Source organism: Sinohyriopsis cumingii, chromosome 8 (assembly GCF_028554795.1).
Source record: "Sinohyriopsis cumingii isolate HCF-2022 chromosome 8, ASM2855479v2, whole genome shotgun sequence".
In the NCBI taxonomy this organism is placed as follows: domain Eukaryota; kingdom Metazoa; phylum Mollusca; class Bivalvia; order Unionida; family Unionidae; genus Sinohyriopsis; species Sinohyriopsis cumingii.
Genome location: NC_142968.1, coordinates 32,450,658 through 32,468,935, shown reverse-complemented (window position 1 = coordinate 32,468,935; position 18,278 = coordinate 32,450,658). Strand labels below are relative to the sequence as shown.

Below are 18,278 nucleotides of genomic sequence, written 5' to 3'. Positions count from 1 at the left end.
TGCTGAAAAATGTCGTTAAAACCTAGAACAACAACAACAACATCAAGACCCAAAATACACAGCTTTCCTATATTTGAGGGTTTTCTTCGACCCAAAATACACTGCTTTCTTACATTTGAGTTAATTGTTCAACCAAAAGTACACAGCTTTCTTACATTTGAGTAAATTTAGACCCCATGTACACATTTTTCTTATATTTGAGTTCAGTTTTCCACCCAAATTTCAATGCTTTCTTACATCTGAGTTAATTATTAGACCCCAAATACAGTGTGACCCCGCTATAACACGGTAGTTGGGAGCCATAAAACCTGACCGCATTATATACCGAACCATGTTATATGCAACCAAGCCAGTTAGCTGAAGAAAATTACCCCCCCCCCCCCCCACCGCCAACAAAACAAAAAATTGGGGGATTAATAAATGCGGGCGGTAAAATACATGCTTCGTCGGCACAGTTACCATCTTGAATTGATGCATATTAAATAAGAAATACACCTGTAATGAAAACAGAAGACATAATATAATAGTTTATTTAGAGAACCATGAATTGGTACATATACGTGAATACTGTTTATATATAAATGTCTAATGTATAGCATGAATAGAGTATCAACACTGTACTCACCTGCAAACCTCATCATATACAATGAATCCACAATACAAGTGATTCCATTGAAAATATGCACATACAGCTTTAAAATATTCATTAATTTTGTAACCGGTCATATTGGTCTGAATTAAGTGGAAAAACATAGCACATTCACATAACAAATGACGAAGCACATTTACTTTAAAGTACGTTCCAAGTCAGTAAAAGTTAGTTTGCATTTTAAGCTGCCGTTGGCATACACTTTTTCCCTACAAAAAGGAAACTTTCACAACACAGTTAACGCGCTCCAGTCACATTGGAAAATGCAAAAATCCATCAGATTCCATCACTTTTATTTAAGTTTGGTACTGGCTTTCTTTGAAGAAAAGTTCTTTGCTGTTATTGAAAGATTGTGGTGCATGTGCTATTGAAGTCACCGCCAAAGGACAGCTTTGGAGAACCAAACAAATGTCCATTTCTTATTGTGGCAGCAACATAAAAAAACTGTTTTGCATTAGTTAGACTGGCATTTTTTCCATTTGCTGAGTACATTTTCATAACAATCGGTGCTTCAAAGGTAATATGTTTCCTCGCAAGCTCAGAAAATAACAAGTGGGCTATCATACTGTGATATTCTTCCCAGAAAATCATGATTTTCTATCTACTTTTTTTAAAAAATTATTTACTGGTAATCAAACTAGCTTTTTCAGTTTCAACACGAATTGCGATTGCCAAGGACATAGAATTAGAATAACAATAATAATGTACTTGTACATCTTGGATGTGTGATATGTGTGGGAGAGAGGCATGCATAAAGGTATTTTTGGCAAATATGTACCCACCCCTTTTGATGTATTATCAGCTGTGCATCTGTATTAAAGTAACTTGGCAGTATTCGGATCAGTTTGGGTTCAGAAGAGTCGATTGCATCAGCAGCAAGCATCCTGTCCTGCTCAGACATCACATGGGTATCACATGCTGTGCGTTCTTTTTTGTGTGCTTTATTTTAAGTTCATTCTTTTCGATTTTGTGTTCATTGTGTCTTTTATTCGTCCCCCACGTCGCTGGGTATCCTGTGTTTGGATTAATAATTATTATTTACAATGATATATAATATAGCTATATTTTTTTTTAAAATCTAAATAATTGGTACTTTGTGGCTCCAGGCAAACATCACATGGGTGGACATAAGCACAGGCTTGCAATGACTGATTTATAGGTTAGGTAAAATGTTTTTATAAAAATTGCAATTATTATGTTTAAAAAAAAAAGTAATAAAACCAAAGTATTCATTTTTATTAAAAGAAAGACAAATATTTAATGTCAGTTTTTTTATTTACCTGAACCTATTATATATTCTTTGTTGACAGTTGTTTTCCTCCCCATCCCATTCCTGTTCCCCCCCCCCCCATTGTTGGCATTTTTGGGCTTGTGAGTTACTCATGGCTACAGTTTTTGAGGGTTGCCAAAATGTTCAACTGTCTTAAACTTGAGTTAATTTTTTGTCCCAAAATACACAGCTTTCTTATATTTTAGTTATTTTTTCAACCCAAAATACACAGCTTTCTTACATTTTAGTTAATTGTTAGACCCAAAATACACAGCTTTCTTATATTTTAGTTAATGTTTTGACCCAGAATACACAGCTTTCTTACATTTTTGTTATTTGTTTGACCCAACGCCATGAAATTTTTAGAGCTTCCATGCAACCAATCCAATGAAACTGACAGAAAATATATTATTTGGGAGTGGTCTCGTTTACTGGGTGGGGTGGTTGCTGTAGGAGGTTTTGCTTATCACTGTTTTGGACCGCAGCTTTTTGTAAAAACTGGAGGATGCTAAATTGGGCATGTCTGTACATTCCACTTTCCTATTCTGCACCTCAGCATTAAGAGGTTAGTGTTAGGACTGGTCGGCCTGGTGCCACGATAATGCGACTGGGTGGGACATCGTGCTACATGTCTGTGGCATGATGCCCCAGTGCTAGACATCACTATAAACGGCCACACTGCAGACATCGTAGTGATATGACTGAATTTGTTCTAAAAGCTACATTAAAAATCCAAATCAGACACACACACCTATTCTGCACAGTAACTGCTTATTGCCCCCCCCCCCCCCACTTTTATAGAAGTTAGGGATATTAAATTGGGTCTGTCTCTTTATCCATTTATCCTTTCCACAATATTTTCTGAATATTATCTTCTTTAATCAGTGTCCATTCCAGAAATGGAGAAAAAAAATATACCCACCATGGGACTTTCATACAGGGAGATGAATTACAACCAGTGCATGCTAGAATTTATTTTGAGCATTTGAGTCTACTGTGTTTTCTCCTTTTATGCTACTTTGGAAATAAATGCAGTAGTGTTTCAGCTGTAGATTTCATCTTGTCTTTGCATTTTCTATCCATGTTCATTGACCATGTCTTTGCATTTTCTATCCATGTTCATTGACCATGTCTTTGCATTTTCTATCCATGTTCATTGACCATGTCTTTGCATTTTCTATCCATGTTCATAGACCATGTACTTCGTCAGTGTCCAGGCTAATACAAATCAGTACATTAGAGTAGATCATCTTAGGATTCTTTGCTTCAGCCTCTGATAAATAGAAATACTCAAGAAACCTGTTGGATGTGGGGATTTCTTATTTCACTCATCTACCACACACACACACACAAGTGAATGATGAGATTGTTCATGACCAAACCTTTCGTTCATGGCATAATCTACTTTGCTGAAATGTTACCCAAGTAACATCTGACAGTTCTGTGGTAATCAATAGCCCATTTCATGCAGACTTCGGTGAACTTCGTAATTTGCTCAGAATTTTGATCATGTGGCTGGTGGTCAGCTGACCGTAATAGGTGGTGGGCAAAATATGGCTAATGCTTCAGCATCAGCATCAACTTCTGTAACTGCTTCAACATCGTTTATCGAGTTGAAAAATGCATATTCAACAGCGATGCTGTCACAGATATTGACGAAATTTAATATTGGAACCATCCTGTCTTATTTTCTGGAAACCAGGGCGGATTTCAAACCCATACGAGAGATTAGCTTTGAGTTTTTTACATCTGGACATGTACATGTAAGTAAGGAACAGTGTCAAAGTAAACAAATGTAATCCTGGCAATCAAAGAGCAAGTTGTTCAAACTATTTCTGTGCATCTGAAACGTCACTATATAATCATGTGTTTCATATGACTTTATCAGATTTGTTTTTGAAAGTCTGTGGATAATTTACATATAAATTTCAATCATTTAATTAATTTTATTTCTGAAATACTTCTAAACAACAATGGATGCCATTTTGTTATGTACTTGTACCCACCAGCATTGGATTGGCAGGAGTATAAATTAACTCGGGAGGTTATTCGGATAATTACTGAGCAACTCTGTTAAATTCGGTATGAAATGGGCTATGACATTTCCAAACAAGGATATCAGAACAAGAGATAAGAGCTGCCTTTACAAACCTTGTCAATCTGTAAATGATGGAGGAAGTATATTTTTATTGTAAATTTAAATCCTCCTCTGAGAATATGTATCAGATCACATTTTAGATAATCCCTCTCATGACTCCCAACAAATAAAGGTAATCACATTGATATATTTATTACACAGGGTTAAATTGCTAAACATGTGGTATACAGGTAGCAGCCTGGTGGAAGCAAGGGGCAGGGGAAGAAATATAATGGTATTTTGTTTTTCATATATATAATTAGTTTAGTCTGATATATATGAAAAGACAGTTTTTGTGATCTTTCTGGGATGTTAGATTTATGAATTAGCAAGAGTTAAATTCCTAATATGATTAGGTAAATATCCTTAGAGAAACATAATTTACAATAAACATATCCTTGTTTGTGAAGCCTTTGGAATTGAAAGCCACATAAGTAAATGAACTAAACATACTATGCTTAATTTAAAATCAGTATCTTGTATCTACAAATATTCTGCATTTATTTCAGGAATATTATGACAGCCTTTTGGGTCAGAAAAACCAGTTAAACGCCATCACTAAAGCTGAAGGATTGTCTGAGAGCCTGAAACAGAGGTACTTTCGGCTTTACCCTTTGCCTTGAAAATAGGGGAAGTTTAGCTCTCTTATGTTTCAATATATCCTCCTGTATGCCATCTTTGCAATCTGTGCTCTGTAAATGTGATAACCCCATAATACCAGTGCAAGAGATTTTTTTATTTTCGATTCAGCCTAGAAATCTCATCTTGGTCATAAAAAAGGACACAAGGGCAGTTTCCTATATTTTACAAAAATAGGTCATAGTTTTGATGGACTTGTGCTTTTTATTTTACTAAAACATTATTAGCACAAGTAAGCAAAAACACATTCAAAGTAGACAAATAAAATTTGGTGGCTAGGTTTATGTTCGTATATGAATGATGTGACTAGGTTTTCAGTGTATGTGTGAATTGGATTGTTAACGTAGCTTTAACAATTTCTCAGTCATATCACTACAATATCTGCAGTGTGGCAGCTTATAGTGATGTCTAACACTGGGGCATCATGCCACAGACATGTAGCATGATGTCCCACCCAGTCACATTATCCTGACACCAGGCCAACCAGTCCTAACACTAACCTCTTAATGCTGAGCGCCATGGGAGGCAGCTGTTAGTACCATTTTTGTAAGTCTTTAGTATGACTCAGCCAGGGATCAAACCCACAACCTCCTGCATCCAAGGCAGATGCTCCAACCAATAGGCTACTGGAGCGGTCAATTAGGTTTTCAGGCCAGTATAGCAATCTGTAAAAGTTTAAATACATTTTTATTCCCTTCCTCTTTTAAAAAAGTGTTTAGAATATAGCTATGCCCTCTACCTGTCCCTCTGTTCTTCAATCTGTTACACATCTCCTAAAGCACTGGTTGGAATTTTACAGAGCATAGATTTGTAGTTATGTTGCCCCTCTGGTCATAGTAGATAGAATTATCATGATAGCTTCTGCCACTGGGTTAATTGAAATGCATTGAAGGTCAAATATACAACAGTTGCAATTACAGTGACATTTTCTAATCAAATTTTATATATGCAGTTATGGGCAGAAGATGGTTCATGTGGCTGAGAATGGTATAGGGTTGTGTGGTGGAAATATGCGGTGGAAAAGCATGGGTATTTGAGATGGTGGCCAATTGCATTTTGCTTTAGTTAAAATCCATGGACAATTTTTGATGAAAATCTTGTCAGTATAATCAAGCTATAAAGACACACAAGATAGACAAATTAAATTGCATAATTTTTAATTATGTAGATGATCCGATGAGATTTTCATTCCAAATCGAGCAAGTTTTCATACTTATAGAAATTTTACATTTTGTGGACTTTTTTTGATATGCAGTGAACTGTACTAACAGCTTTACAGTAGTGATGATATCCATGTTTTGCACACAGTTTTTAGGAAGATCACATCAATATATGAGCAAATATACAGTGTTAATGCTTAGCCATAAGGAGACATTTGGCTTCGTATGGCTGTTTGACATATTCTACCCATTGCTTTTCTAAGAAAAAGGCAGGGATTATGTGATTCTGCCCATCTTACTTGTGCATAATGTTATATAGCAACTCCCATACTTTTTTAGATGTAGTTTGGAAACCTTATGATATGTTTGGAGATGGCCTCTAGATGCATCCTTTTACTAATTTTATTTACTTATATCCTCTTGGGTCAGCACCTCGGGTGAGGTATATGTTTGCATTTATATAATTATATTAATGCTTGTTGAAAAAACATCAGGGATAATGTTATCATGATCATACAGAAGTGTGTTTGTGCTGCATAATGTTGCACAACTTGTCTTACACTATGAAAGAATGGGGCTTGTCCACAGATATGAACAGATGGTTTTGGGATTAAAATCCACCGCTAAGTGGTGTGGACTTGGGGCATGTTTAGATATAATTGTGGAGGTGCAGCATTAACTAAGTAAAGAGTTGGGATAATGCTGTTTCTCTGCATACTTCTGGTTCTGTAATTTTGATCTACCCCTGTTGGGAAAGGGGACATGTCTTAACTCAGTCACTGTTGAGATCCACACACTATAATGATGTATAAACAGTGGAGAAAGCTTGTCAGTAGCTTCTCATAGGTCGGTGGTACTTTCCAGGGGTTTTCCAGTTTTTTCCTCCACCATCTATATTGGCTGCCATGTATAACCTATCTTGTTCTGAAAAATGGTGTTAAACCCTATAACAACAACATCATAATTAGGAACATACAGTCATGATTGATTAAGCTGTTGAAATGATGAGTTAATAAATTTAAACACATGTTGATGATTTCTTTCAGTATAAATTTAAAATCCTTTGCAGTATTGCAGTATTTGTAAATAATGGCAAACAAGAAAGCCATGTCCTTTTATAATTTAGAGCAGGGGTGGGCAAACTGCAGCCCGCCAAGGGCTTTCATGTGGCCTAGGAACAAGTGATCATTCGCACTGACTCTGTTTATGTTACTCTGTTTATCAAATGAATGTGCTTCTTTTGAAGTTTAAGTTTTCAAATATTAACAACATATTAACAACTGAAAATTAATTAGATGTTATTTAGAAAAACCTTTTGTTTTTGCTATTTCAAATATTAATTATTTTATTTAATGAAGTATGCGCCCACGACAAGGTGTAAATTTGTGTATTCTGTACTTGCACTGGAAAGTTTGCCCACCTCTGATTTAGAGTATAGACACATCACCAATGAATGAACTGATTTTGGGGGTTGCAACATTATTTCAGTTACATATGACTGATCAGCCATAAAAGTTGCATTCATTTGACAAAGTTGTAGAACAAAAATAACACAACACAATAATAAAAAAAGTAATATTTTTATCAGGTTAAATCATGCATCATTAAAAGAGATTACTTCAGTACATTTATTAACATTCTGAACTCTTGCGCAAAGGTACAACTGTATAACAAAACAGAAATTAAAATTTGCTCTCAGCAACCAATTGTAATCAATCATCAGGTGGTTAAGTAGAACTGATTATTAATTATGAAACTCTGACCGATTCCCATCACTAACTATTTCTGAATAATGTAAATATTATTTACTTGTACACAGATACGAAGAGCTTGAACACAAGGCAGTAGAGGAAAAATTATCTGCTCTCAACACCTTGGAGAAAAAAGACAAAGAAAAAGATAACATCAAGATAACAAAGGATGATGGTTTAGTGGCTGCAACAAGCAAGGAGACCGATTCAGCTAAAACAGTCAAAGGTATTCAGATAAACAGTATGCAGACTTAAATATTTTCTCAGAACCGAACATTGGGGCAGAGTGCATGCTGGTTGCCCTTTGAGGAGCTTAACTCTCTTATGAGGGCACTGTCTCTTACAAGAGAGGGCATTTTTCATGCACAATACTAGTGCATTAAATGATAATATTAGAACTGCAAGTGAAACATGTGGGTTAATACATGTAGAATATTTTCATGTGTTGCTTATTAAATGTCTTCAGATTTAGGACTGGACAGGGGTCCACCTGATCTAGGGATGGCAAGGCCAAGTGTCCTTCTAACATGGGCTAGAGACAATGCTGCTTGATATTGCTATAAGCAAGTAGTCTGGTGACAGCCTAACTAGAGTACACCACTCCCTCGATAACTCGCACCCTGATAACTTGTGAACCTGTTTATAACGCAGTGTCAGGCGTGAATCCCATTTTTTAAACCGAAAATACCCCAAAAAGTTATCCTTATTTGTTGAACTTTAAGAAAATTGGTAATGGAAACATTGATGTATCACTCATTTTATCATTGATAACGGTAGATAGGACCTGGAAATTTTAATCAACACTATGAAATCAAATTTAAAAATAACTCGTACAATTTTTTACATTTTCTTTCTAAACAACATTCCTAGTACACCACAATTAATGATATGTAAGGAAATTTCGATCAATGGAAATGTCACGCCATGTGGAGGATGTACCTTAATAAATAAATACAAATTAAATAAAAAAATTATCAATTGAAATTTAGGTTCTAGTTTCATCTTTTAGTTCCTTTTAAGTGCAGTCGTCATAAGTGCAATGTGTCATGTTGTAAATAAATGTAAGATGCGTCAATCTACTATAACAGCTATGTCCGCGAACATTTCTCTGAGAACCTAATTAAGTGCAGACCATGTTTTGATAACTGACTTGCAGAAGTATTTGTTGTATTGTTGCACTGAATTAAAAGCTGGCCTCCTTTTTATTATCACGTTAATTATGTCTTTTGAATTTAAAAAAAGGAGGTGGAATAAACGAAAAGTTAAAAGGCACAAATATCAGACTAATTTAAAATCTAGCAGCCTCGGTTATATGTTGGACGACTCTTTCATAACTGTGATCAAAGATAACAAGGCAGCAAAGTGAAAAGAATACTTTGTAAAATAAAGAGCTTGATTTCACAGATACGTGCCATTGTGGGTAAGCGAGTTTCATAGTATTCTTGAAATGGCATTTAGAGATATCCTCAGGGATGGTAAGAAATTTCATTATTACTTCCAGTGAAATCACGACATTAACATTGTACCAATTGAACAATAAAAAAATGAGTTACTGTGTAGACGTGTCACGAAATGTCGCATGTTTTTTGTAAAAAGGGATCCTGTTTGGTGGTCTATAATCAGTTTGTCTAGTTCCCAAATTGTAGACTACCAATTTGGCAAGATACTATTAAATACCACTACGAGAACCAGACTCATCAAGAAAACAAAAAGCAGTGACGTAATACAGATTTTTCACGTACATGTGATGGTTGTTCAAACCAGCTGGAACGATCTTTCATATGTCGGTTATTTTGAAAGAAAAAATGTTGTTTAAACAGAATAACGAACAACTTCATTAGAAAAAGCGTATTATTAAAAATTATTATTGACGTGATTGTAAAATGAGGATTCAGTCATTGAACAGCCCAGTTCCCTAACGCACCCCCCCCTCCTTACAGTTTTCTCGATGTCAAAGCAATTTTTTCAATTTTTGGACATCCATCAGTACCTCACGCCTCATTTTTTGGTGTGGTCTATGTTTGTGGACCCTGTTGTGTGCGAGTTTTTGAGGGAGAGGTGTAATAAAATGCTTCTTCAAAACTACACCACTTTGGAAAGACTCTAAAAGCAGAAATAAAAAGACATCTCTTCTTGTTTTGAAACTTATCCAAGGAATGCTCACAAGTCATTTGAGACTAAATTAAAAAAAAGGCTTGATATATGTTTGATTACAACATGTAAACATTTAAATTGTCTATGTGATCTTGAATTGCATGTAATTTCATGTGCATAATTATTTTGAAACACCATATATTATAAGAAGCCAACGAAGGTCTCATTTTGGCATCACTAATGTTAACTTTGGGTGTTATACCCCTGCCAGGGGTATATAAAATTTCTCATGTGCAAGTGTCTGTCCATCTGTTTGACCGCATAGGGTCCAAAGTTCTGGATGGATTACCATGAAACTCAGAAAATATTCTGACAATTAACTAAAGATGTGTATGTTGACAAAATACTTTGTCCTGTGGTTTGTATGAGTTATTGCCTTTAATGAATTGCAGCTGAATATAGTGTATGAAGAGCTTAGGAAAACATAGTGCAAGCATTCAACCCTGGAACAAGTCATTTACAATAGATACACATCCCTGTCATTTCTATACTCGACACAATACACTAATCTTTAGTTCTTATGCTGTTACAGATAAACCACATGCAAGTTTGATTCTACAGTGGTCCAAACTAAGGCTACAAATTAACTGAAATGATACCATTTAATTGTAATGATTATAAACTCATCCTTGCTGACCATCTACTAAGCTGCTCTCAGTTAAAATAATGTGCATACCATACCTCGCTCATCATGCAGGTGGTTCATTTAATATTTTACCTCTCACTCTGATATGATTCAGTTAAAGACATGTCTTTATTCAATGTATCTGACAGTTTCTCCTTCAGATTTGTTCCCTGATCACATTAACTTTAGGAATGATTGCTGTCTCCTGAATCCAGCCCTCCAAAAAGATGAGAAATATCTTGTCCATCTAATTATCTTTGCCAATTGCCTTCCCTTTACATTGCCAGGTGTCACTAGTTTTTACTGTTGATCAATCAACATCATGTAGAGACCTAATTATCCACTTCTATATACTTCTATATACGGGGGGGGGGCCTCGAGTGGTCGAGTGGTCTAAAGCGCTGTCTGTTCCGGATCACTGCCATCTCACCTCTGTCTTCGTGGGTTCGAGTCCAAGGCTCGGCTAACGTGGGTATGTGGGAAAGCCTGCCAGTAGCTTCTCGTGGGTCAGTGGTTCTTCCCTGGGTTTTCCAGGGTTCTTCCTCCACCAGTTATACTGGCCGCTATGTATAGCCTATCTTGTGCTGACAAATGGCGTTAAATCCTAGAACAACAACAACAACAACTTCTATATACTATTTTAAGCTGCCATCATCAAATTTGGGTATTTTGTACTTATTAAAATAACTACTGCACATATACCGTATTTTCATTTGACCTATTTGTATGTAACTTTCTCACATTTGTGAACTTTGCTATTTCGGATCATTTGCCTCAATGGAGTATCATTGTTGCATGTAGTGGTTCACATTGTCCTTAGGGTTGTCTCATTCCTGAGTTATAAATGTCAATAATACGGCAAATATATCCCCATTTATTGGCAGCCCACTAGACATAAGTTCCCACCACCCGCCCATGCATGGCTTTCAGGTCTGTTAATCGGGTACACATCTTAAAGATCCATCAGTGAAGAAAGTAGCACCATTCCAATACCATTCTGGATGCCAACAAAGACATCCAGCCATACATTCTTCCTTCTGAGTGTCAATTGGTCAAGTCTGAAAGCTATGTCAGGCAGACAGGGCCATACAATATTGAACTATCCATGAATCTTAGTGAGAGATCTATCCATTTTTCCATTCATATGGTACTGTTCGCTTATCACTAATAAATATGTTTCTCCACTCCTATGACATGGCTCGTACTTGACCTGTATGGGGATCTCAATGAAAGATCAGTCCCTATGATTAATTCTTTGGCACAACTGGTTCAAACGGAGACGTCTGTATGGGCCTTTATACAGTCCACATCAATACTGTCTATGCTTCCGGTGAACCAGCGGCCTATCCGTTTTTTATGGCCTATTTCTATAACAAAGTCTGTATTACCTTTTCCATGCCAATGAGCATGTTTTATTCAGCCATTGATGTAGCAGTATTATAGGATATCCCACACAATGAGTGTGCAGTCCTCCTAACAATCTATCTTATTCCAGCCCAACTATGGAGTTGACAGTTCAGCTTCAAGGCCTCAGTGGATGAAACTTATTGGGTGTTGCTGGCCTCCAAATATCTTTCACCCCCATCATCATATATAAATATAAGGTCAAGGCCTCAGTGGATGAGACTTATTGGGTGTTGCTGGCCTCCAAATGTCTCCCACCCCCATCATCGTATATACATATACGGTCAAGGTCTTTGTGGACTTAGAAAGGGATGTGATTGTCCTTCCTCTGATCTTTTACCACAGTCTGTTCTAGGGCTTTATTTTGCAAAGACAGCTTTCAGCATCTTTATCATCCCACTGTTGACTTCACCCACAGCAACAGCAGCCTACATGGACGATGTCCGCCAGAAATATATAAATTCTGTTCTAGTCAAGGGCAGAGATGATCTCTGGTGCCTTTTATATCCTGTCAGTTTTCTATTGAATTGGGAAAGTCCAACACCTGTCCATCCCATCATTTTGTCCACTTCAGTGTAGAGTTTATAATCTATCTCATTTGAGTGATGTGTATCATTGAACTCAAATCGTCCACTTGCAACATGAAGTGGCTCACAGTGAGTGAATTTTTGCGACTCCTCAGATTATCGAATTGGAAATGGATCTGAATCAACAAGGCCATCTTTCATAAAAAGGGCATTGTTAACTCAATGGTGCCCCTCTTCCAGTCGACTTGAATAAAAGAAATTAATCATAAGCAAGATATTATCATTCCTGAGTGAGTAGCACACCTATGGTTGGCTGATGACAGGGATTCCTTTGGAAAATCCCCAAATTGGGAGTTACAGTATGTACAGATGTCAGTAGGTACAGTTCCTGTTTCCTTGTCTTTGAGACTGTCAGCAGAATGTGTAAACTGATGGATATGTCTCCACATATTATAAACTTCTTGAAATGCCTCTCATTTCTGGAAAGACCAACTCTGTAAGAATGTTTTTGTAATTTTATCAGGCAACTCAGTGGTGGTGACCTACTTTCTGAAGCAAGGGGGTACCAGGTCACCTGACCAGTACATTCTGGATTGACAGTTCCAATGTTGGTGCTCCCAACTCAGCATAATTATACAAATCAGATATTTCCAGTAGACTCAGTTTTCTAGCCAATTCTCTGTCAAGAATGAGTCAGTCCATACATACAGGATGGTCCATTCACCAATCGGTCTTTCGTTAGATTGGCATACTTTGGAAGCAACCAATGATCTACCTTTATACAAAAATGTGGAGCCAAAAACTGGCCTTCTTTGTCTCCCCAGTCTTAGACCCAGTAGCTTGGTCCATGGATGAACTTTCAGTCACTTGGGAGGGTCTGTGAGTCTCTGCTTGCCTACTCACCTACAATCTTGGTATAAACATTTTTTCAGAAATTGATGGTCAGAATTGCAAATTGATTTTGATCGCCCCTTTTAGATGGGATGCTTCCTGGGTCAACAAGCTGCTTGTCTGATCTGATGACAAATCTACAATTGAAGCCAAATTACAGCCAAGAGTATTCCACCTGTGTCCGGACTGAATCCTCCAAGCTTACCTGTGACCTGTGAAGGAAAAATATCAAGCTTTCAATCATGGATATAATCTTGTTAGCAGGAAGGCTCTCCACTTTGAAGACCTATGAGGGAATGTGGCATATATTCAGTGACTGGTACAAAGACAACAATATTATTTCTTTTGAGTGCCTAAATTCCACTACTTGCTGAATTTTTATTTTGTCTTGATGAGGAGAATAGTAAACCCCAACGACCCTCAAAGGTTATGTTTCCATGATTTCTGACACATTCCAGTATCATGGCAGACAATATATCAATCAGGATAAAGAGATATATCAGAGCTTCTATCCAATTTCAACATGAAAAGACCAAAGTCCTTCACCTTGTTCCTGACATAATCTCCCATGGGTCCTGACATCTGTTCCCCAAATATAATCTCTCGTATGTGCTGACATGGCCTGGTTCAGACAAATTCAAGCCTTTAGTGCAGTGGTTCCCAAGCTTTTCAAGTAGAGGGCCATATCTACTATTTTCGGTAACTAAGTGGGCCACAGCGTTATAAAATTGTAAATGTTTATCAATGTTTATAAAATTATAAAAGCCGTGCAATAACATTCTTAAATATGTTAACTTTCAGCAACCAAATTCTAAACCTTTAAAAGCATTCAGTGCCAGTCCTGCACTAGTCATTTTCGGTTTTAAATCAAATCCGCAGATTAATCAAACCAGTTTACCACTACGACTAGGCACAAACATAAATTTCTGTGTCCAATCTGCGTTGAATTCACGACAAGCAACGTCCTCACATTTTCGCTTATTAGCATTGTTTGATTCTACGTTATCCACGTTCATGCTTATCGGCTTTAACGGTAAATTTTGTATTTGAAAAATCTAATTTCAACATGAAACTGCAGACTTCTAAACAGTTGTAACAGATGACATCATGGCGTCTTGCGCACTCTGATTGGTCGACAAGGCTGGGAAAAGGGTATTTCCAAATGTTTCGTTTGCTAACTCATTGGGCGCATTCGATAATTTTATCCAAGCACAACAACCACGCGCAGAGTGAATTATCAAATGCAGACGGAGCTCCGAGTGCTCGACCAAAATGACAGACTTCTTAGAAATAACATTCTAGACCCTAGAATACTATAGATCACGCATTATTGGAACTTTCATCTAGTTATTATTTATTTATTTGAACGTCAATAAATTGTTGAAATTATTAAAATAAATTATAGTAAATATAGAGGCCTCGCGGGCCACTTTATGAGAACTGACAGGCCACAAGTTGCCAATGGGCCGTGGTTTGGGAACCTCTGCTTTAGTGTGTTCAGATATCCTTAGCTTCAGCACAAAGGGTGACCAAGTTATGTATCAGTCATCCTGTGTCCAAGCTAGGAGAATGGGTTATCTTTCATATAAGAATTCCAGCCTTTCTTCCATCGAATGATGCCAGGGTTTAGGTAGGATGCTCAGTGTTCCCTCCTCCTCTTACTCTCCTAAAGATAATGCTATCAGGGAATTTATTTGAAGGAAAATTTTAAAAGTTATTTATGTTCGTTTGAAAATACTTATCTAATCACATACTTTAATACCCTCCCATCACTACCATGAGCATACTTATTGATCCATCGCTCAGCCAAATACTAATGACCCCTAGCATGTGAGATGTAAAGCAGTGTTGAATATTGGTGCTTGTTGATGGCGCAAAATGTACATAGATTCTCAAGGAGTAAGTAGTAAAGATTTTCTCAGCGAAGCCAATTTTATATTATGAAGAAGTAAGAATTATATCCTGATCTTAAGCATGAATTCATCTAAATTACTATTTGATAGATTTTGGATTTGGAAAAAATGGCATTCATACCAATTTTTGAACTCTTTTTCAGAAGAAGCCACACCCAGTGATGGGTCCATTTCACCAACTCAACTGTTTTCACTGATGAACGATGATAACACACAGATCATCATCATAGACATCCGACCTGCTGACAAGTTTCAGGAATCCCATATCAGTCATAAATCCTGCATTAGTGTTCCAGCAGATATCATCCCCCCAGGGTAAGTTAGAAATTTTTAGATATTAAATGTCTAAATTACATTTCGTCCTGGAAAACTACAATGGATAGATCATAAAACTTTATAGTCATCCAAATAATAGGTTAAACTTATACAGATAATTTCAGTTCTTTTAGAATATGATACCACATTCCTTTAAATGTCAATTATTTGGGTTTTTTCACTGCTTTTAAATCTGTATTCCTTGTGAGAGCATTATATATCTTGCAGTAGGAAATACATCTGACAGAATTGGTGTTAAAAAGATGTCAACAATTTTAGATGAGGCCCGCTGAGAGATGTTATTCATTGTAACCTGGTATAAATGTCATACTATGATCTCACATTGAAAGCACTGCATACTGCAAAAGATTGTACTCTTAGATATGATGTACACTTTTGTTGAGCCATTTAAGTGCACATCCTGCATTGTCCAAGTCCATAGTGATTGCTAAATTTCATTGGGGGAGGGGGGTAGATACATGGCCTAAAGCACTTGTCTTTACTGATCACTACCATCTTTCCTTTGTCCACACTGGTTTGAGACTGGGGCTTGGTCAGTGTGTGTATGTGAGATTGCCAGAAGCTTCCCATGGGCCAGTGGTTTTCACAGGTTCATCCTCCACCAGTTAAACTGCTCACCAAGAATAGCCTGTCTTGTGCTGAGTAATGTTGTTAAACCCAAAACAACAACAACATTTTCGGGGCCCCGAGTGGCCGAGTGGTTTAAAGCACCTCTGTCACGGACCACTGCCATCTCATCTCTGTCTTGGGTTCAGCCAATGTGGATATGTGAGAAAGGTTGCAGGTAGCTTCTTGTGGGTCGGTGTTCTTTCCTGGGTTCTTCCTCCACCATTAATACTGGCATCCATGTATAGTGTATATTGTGCTGAAAAATGGCATTAAACCCTATAACAACAACAACAACATTTTCTTCTAGAAGTTTAATGAAAGTGGATACAGTGCAAATTACTCAGCAATCAGGAATGCACAAGATTTAGTAAATCTACATTAGTATTAAATTTTACAATAATATTAAAAAGATCATTAAATATGTCCACATGACTATAGTGATGTACTTTCATTGATGTAATGCTAATATCAACATACTTTACTCTGTGTCACAATTTAGTCTGATTTAAACTGACGACAAAAATGAGTTCATTGTCATTTTTCCTTTTTTTTCAAAACAAAAATAAAACATTCTCAACAGTGACTCATTAGAATCCTAATCAATCGAAACAGCTTTCTTAAAAATTATATAATTAGACAATTAACAATTAATGACATTAGGATCTGATTGATTATTTTGTGACTTGAATTTCTTTATCTCACAAAATGTCAAATATTCTCTTTAAATATTACATGTTTCATAAATAATGTTTATTGCAAGGATTTTTGTCTTGCCGGTATGTAGAAAATTGTAAGAAAGAAGGTTTTTCTTCACATACAAGCTGCAAGTGAAATGCAATTTCAATACTTTTGTGTCATGTTTTATTTTTTAGTGTTATCCCATATATAAGTGTTGCATTACAGGTAGTTTGATATCATCAGTGCATTATTTGCGCTGGCAACATACTCAAAATGTAAATACAGGATGATGGTAGAGTAAAATGTAAATAAATGTGATATTAGCTGTCCAGCAATAAAGTTTCTTCTTTTCTTTCAACCACTACAGGTAAAGTAAAAATCAATAAGACTGCTTTTAGCATACTTACAAACTCCTTGACAATGTATCTTCTGTAGCTGCTAATTTTCTGGATGTTATACTTTCTTGAAATCATTAATCCTTGAAAGTATTTTTCCAGTAAATAGTTTTCTTTGTGAGTATTGTTTGTATTTGTATGTTTACCCATGCCATAAATTGACTTAAAGTTTACCTCCCCTCCAAGTGTATAGCATGTTTTGTTTCAAATAACCAAACATTTAAATATAAGTGTTTGCCTACCTTTGACTTAGATATATTCACTAAATGAATTCAGTCAAGAAAGCATAATTTTCATCCTTGAACACTCAAGAAGTCCAAGGATATACAAAGAAATTTAAAAAATGACTTCAATTACCATTCCAACTTGGCCTCTTGCAATTCTACTTGGTACACATGTACATTTTCAGTGGGAAAAAGGCATCAGCACATAATGTGTTTAGTTCCTAACCCTGAATGATGTTTCTTTTTCTTATGCAAGTTTGACACATCAACAACCAGGAGCTATAAAATAATTGACCTAAAAGTGCACTCAAGAGAGAACAATATATTTTAACTGTTGTGATCATAAATAGAGGCACTCTCCTCAGTCATTGTCTTGCACCAGGGAACTCTTTCTGGCAAAATATGATGATGTTTTAAATAATTTTACTGTACCTATTCAATGTTTAGTGATGTATTTAGCTGAGTGTGTGTTCTTCATAATTATGTGTGCTATTGAATGTTACAGCACCACAGTCACATATATAGAGAAGTCACTACCCAAGGATTCCGAGGCCCTTTGGAAGCAGAGAGGAAATGTTGATCACATTGTCATTTTAGATTGGAACTCGACAATAGACAAAGTCAGTGTAGCCACTCCACTCAAGACTTTGAAGGATGCACTGTTTAAAGTAAGTTGGTTCTCTGTTTGTAGGTGGGTAGTTAAGTATGTTGGTAAAGAGTTATATGTTAGTTATACTCATTGCTAGTGAAACAGTGTGACCTTGTGGCTTCAGATCCTGATCTAATCATCAGTGCTGCTTTTAAGGACGTTTGCTGCTATAATAATAAAATCTGCATTTAATGTGCAGCTGTTATATCACTTAATTATCATGACATTGTTGTGACATATTATTATGTCATTGTTGTGACATATTAT

The 18,278-nt window shown here is 36.4% G+C and overlaps 1 protein-coding gene across 1 annotated transcript in view; it reads left to right on the top strand.

Annotated features, from left to right (window-relative positions):
* LOC149793244 (ubiquitin carboxyl-terminal hydrolase 8-like) overlaps positions 1-18,278 on the top strand; it is a 116,930-nt gene that overhangs the window by 17,760 nt on the left and 80,892 nt on the right. Inside the window, exons 4-7 of the mRNA XM_089967207.1 lie at positions 4,566-4,651; positions 7,675-7,832; positions 15,264-15,435; positions 17,868-18,030. Of these exons, the coding sequence (XP_089823333.1) occupies positions 4,566-4,651; positions 7,675-7,832; positions 15,264-15,435; positions 17,868-18,030 (579 nt within the window). The remainder of the gene's footprint in view (positions 1-4,565; positions 4,652-7,674; positions 7,833-15,263; positions 15,436-17,867; positions 18,031-18,278) is intronic.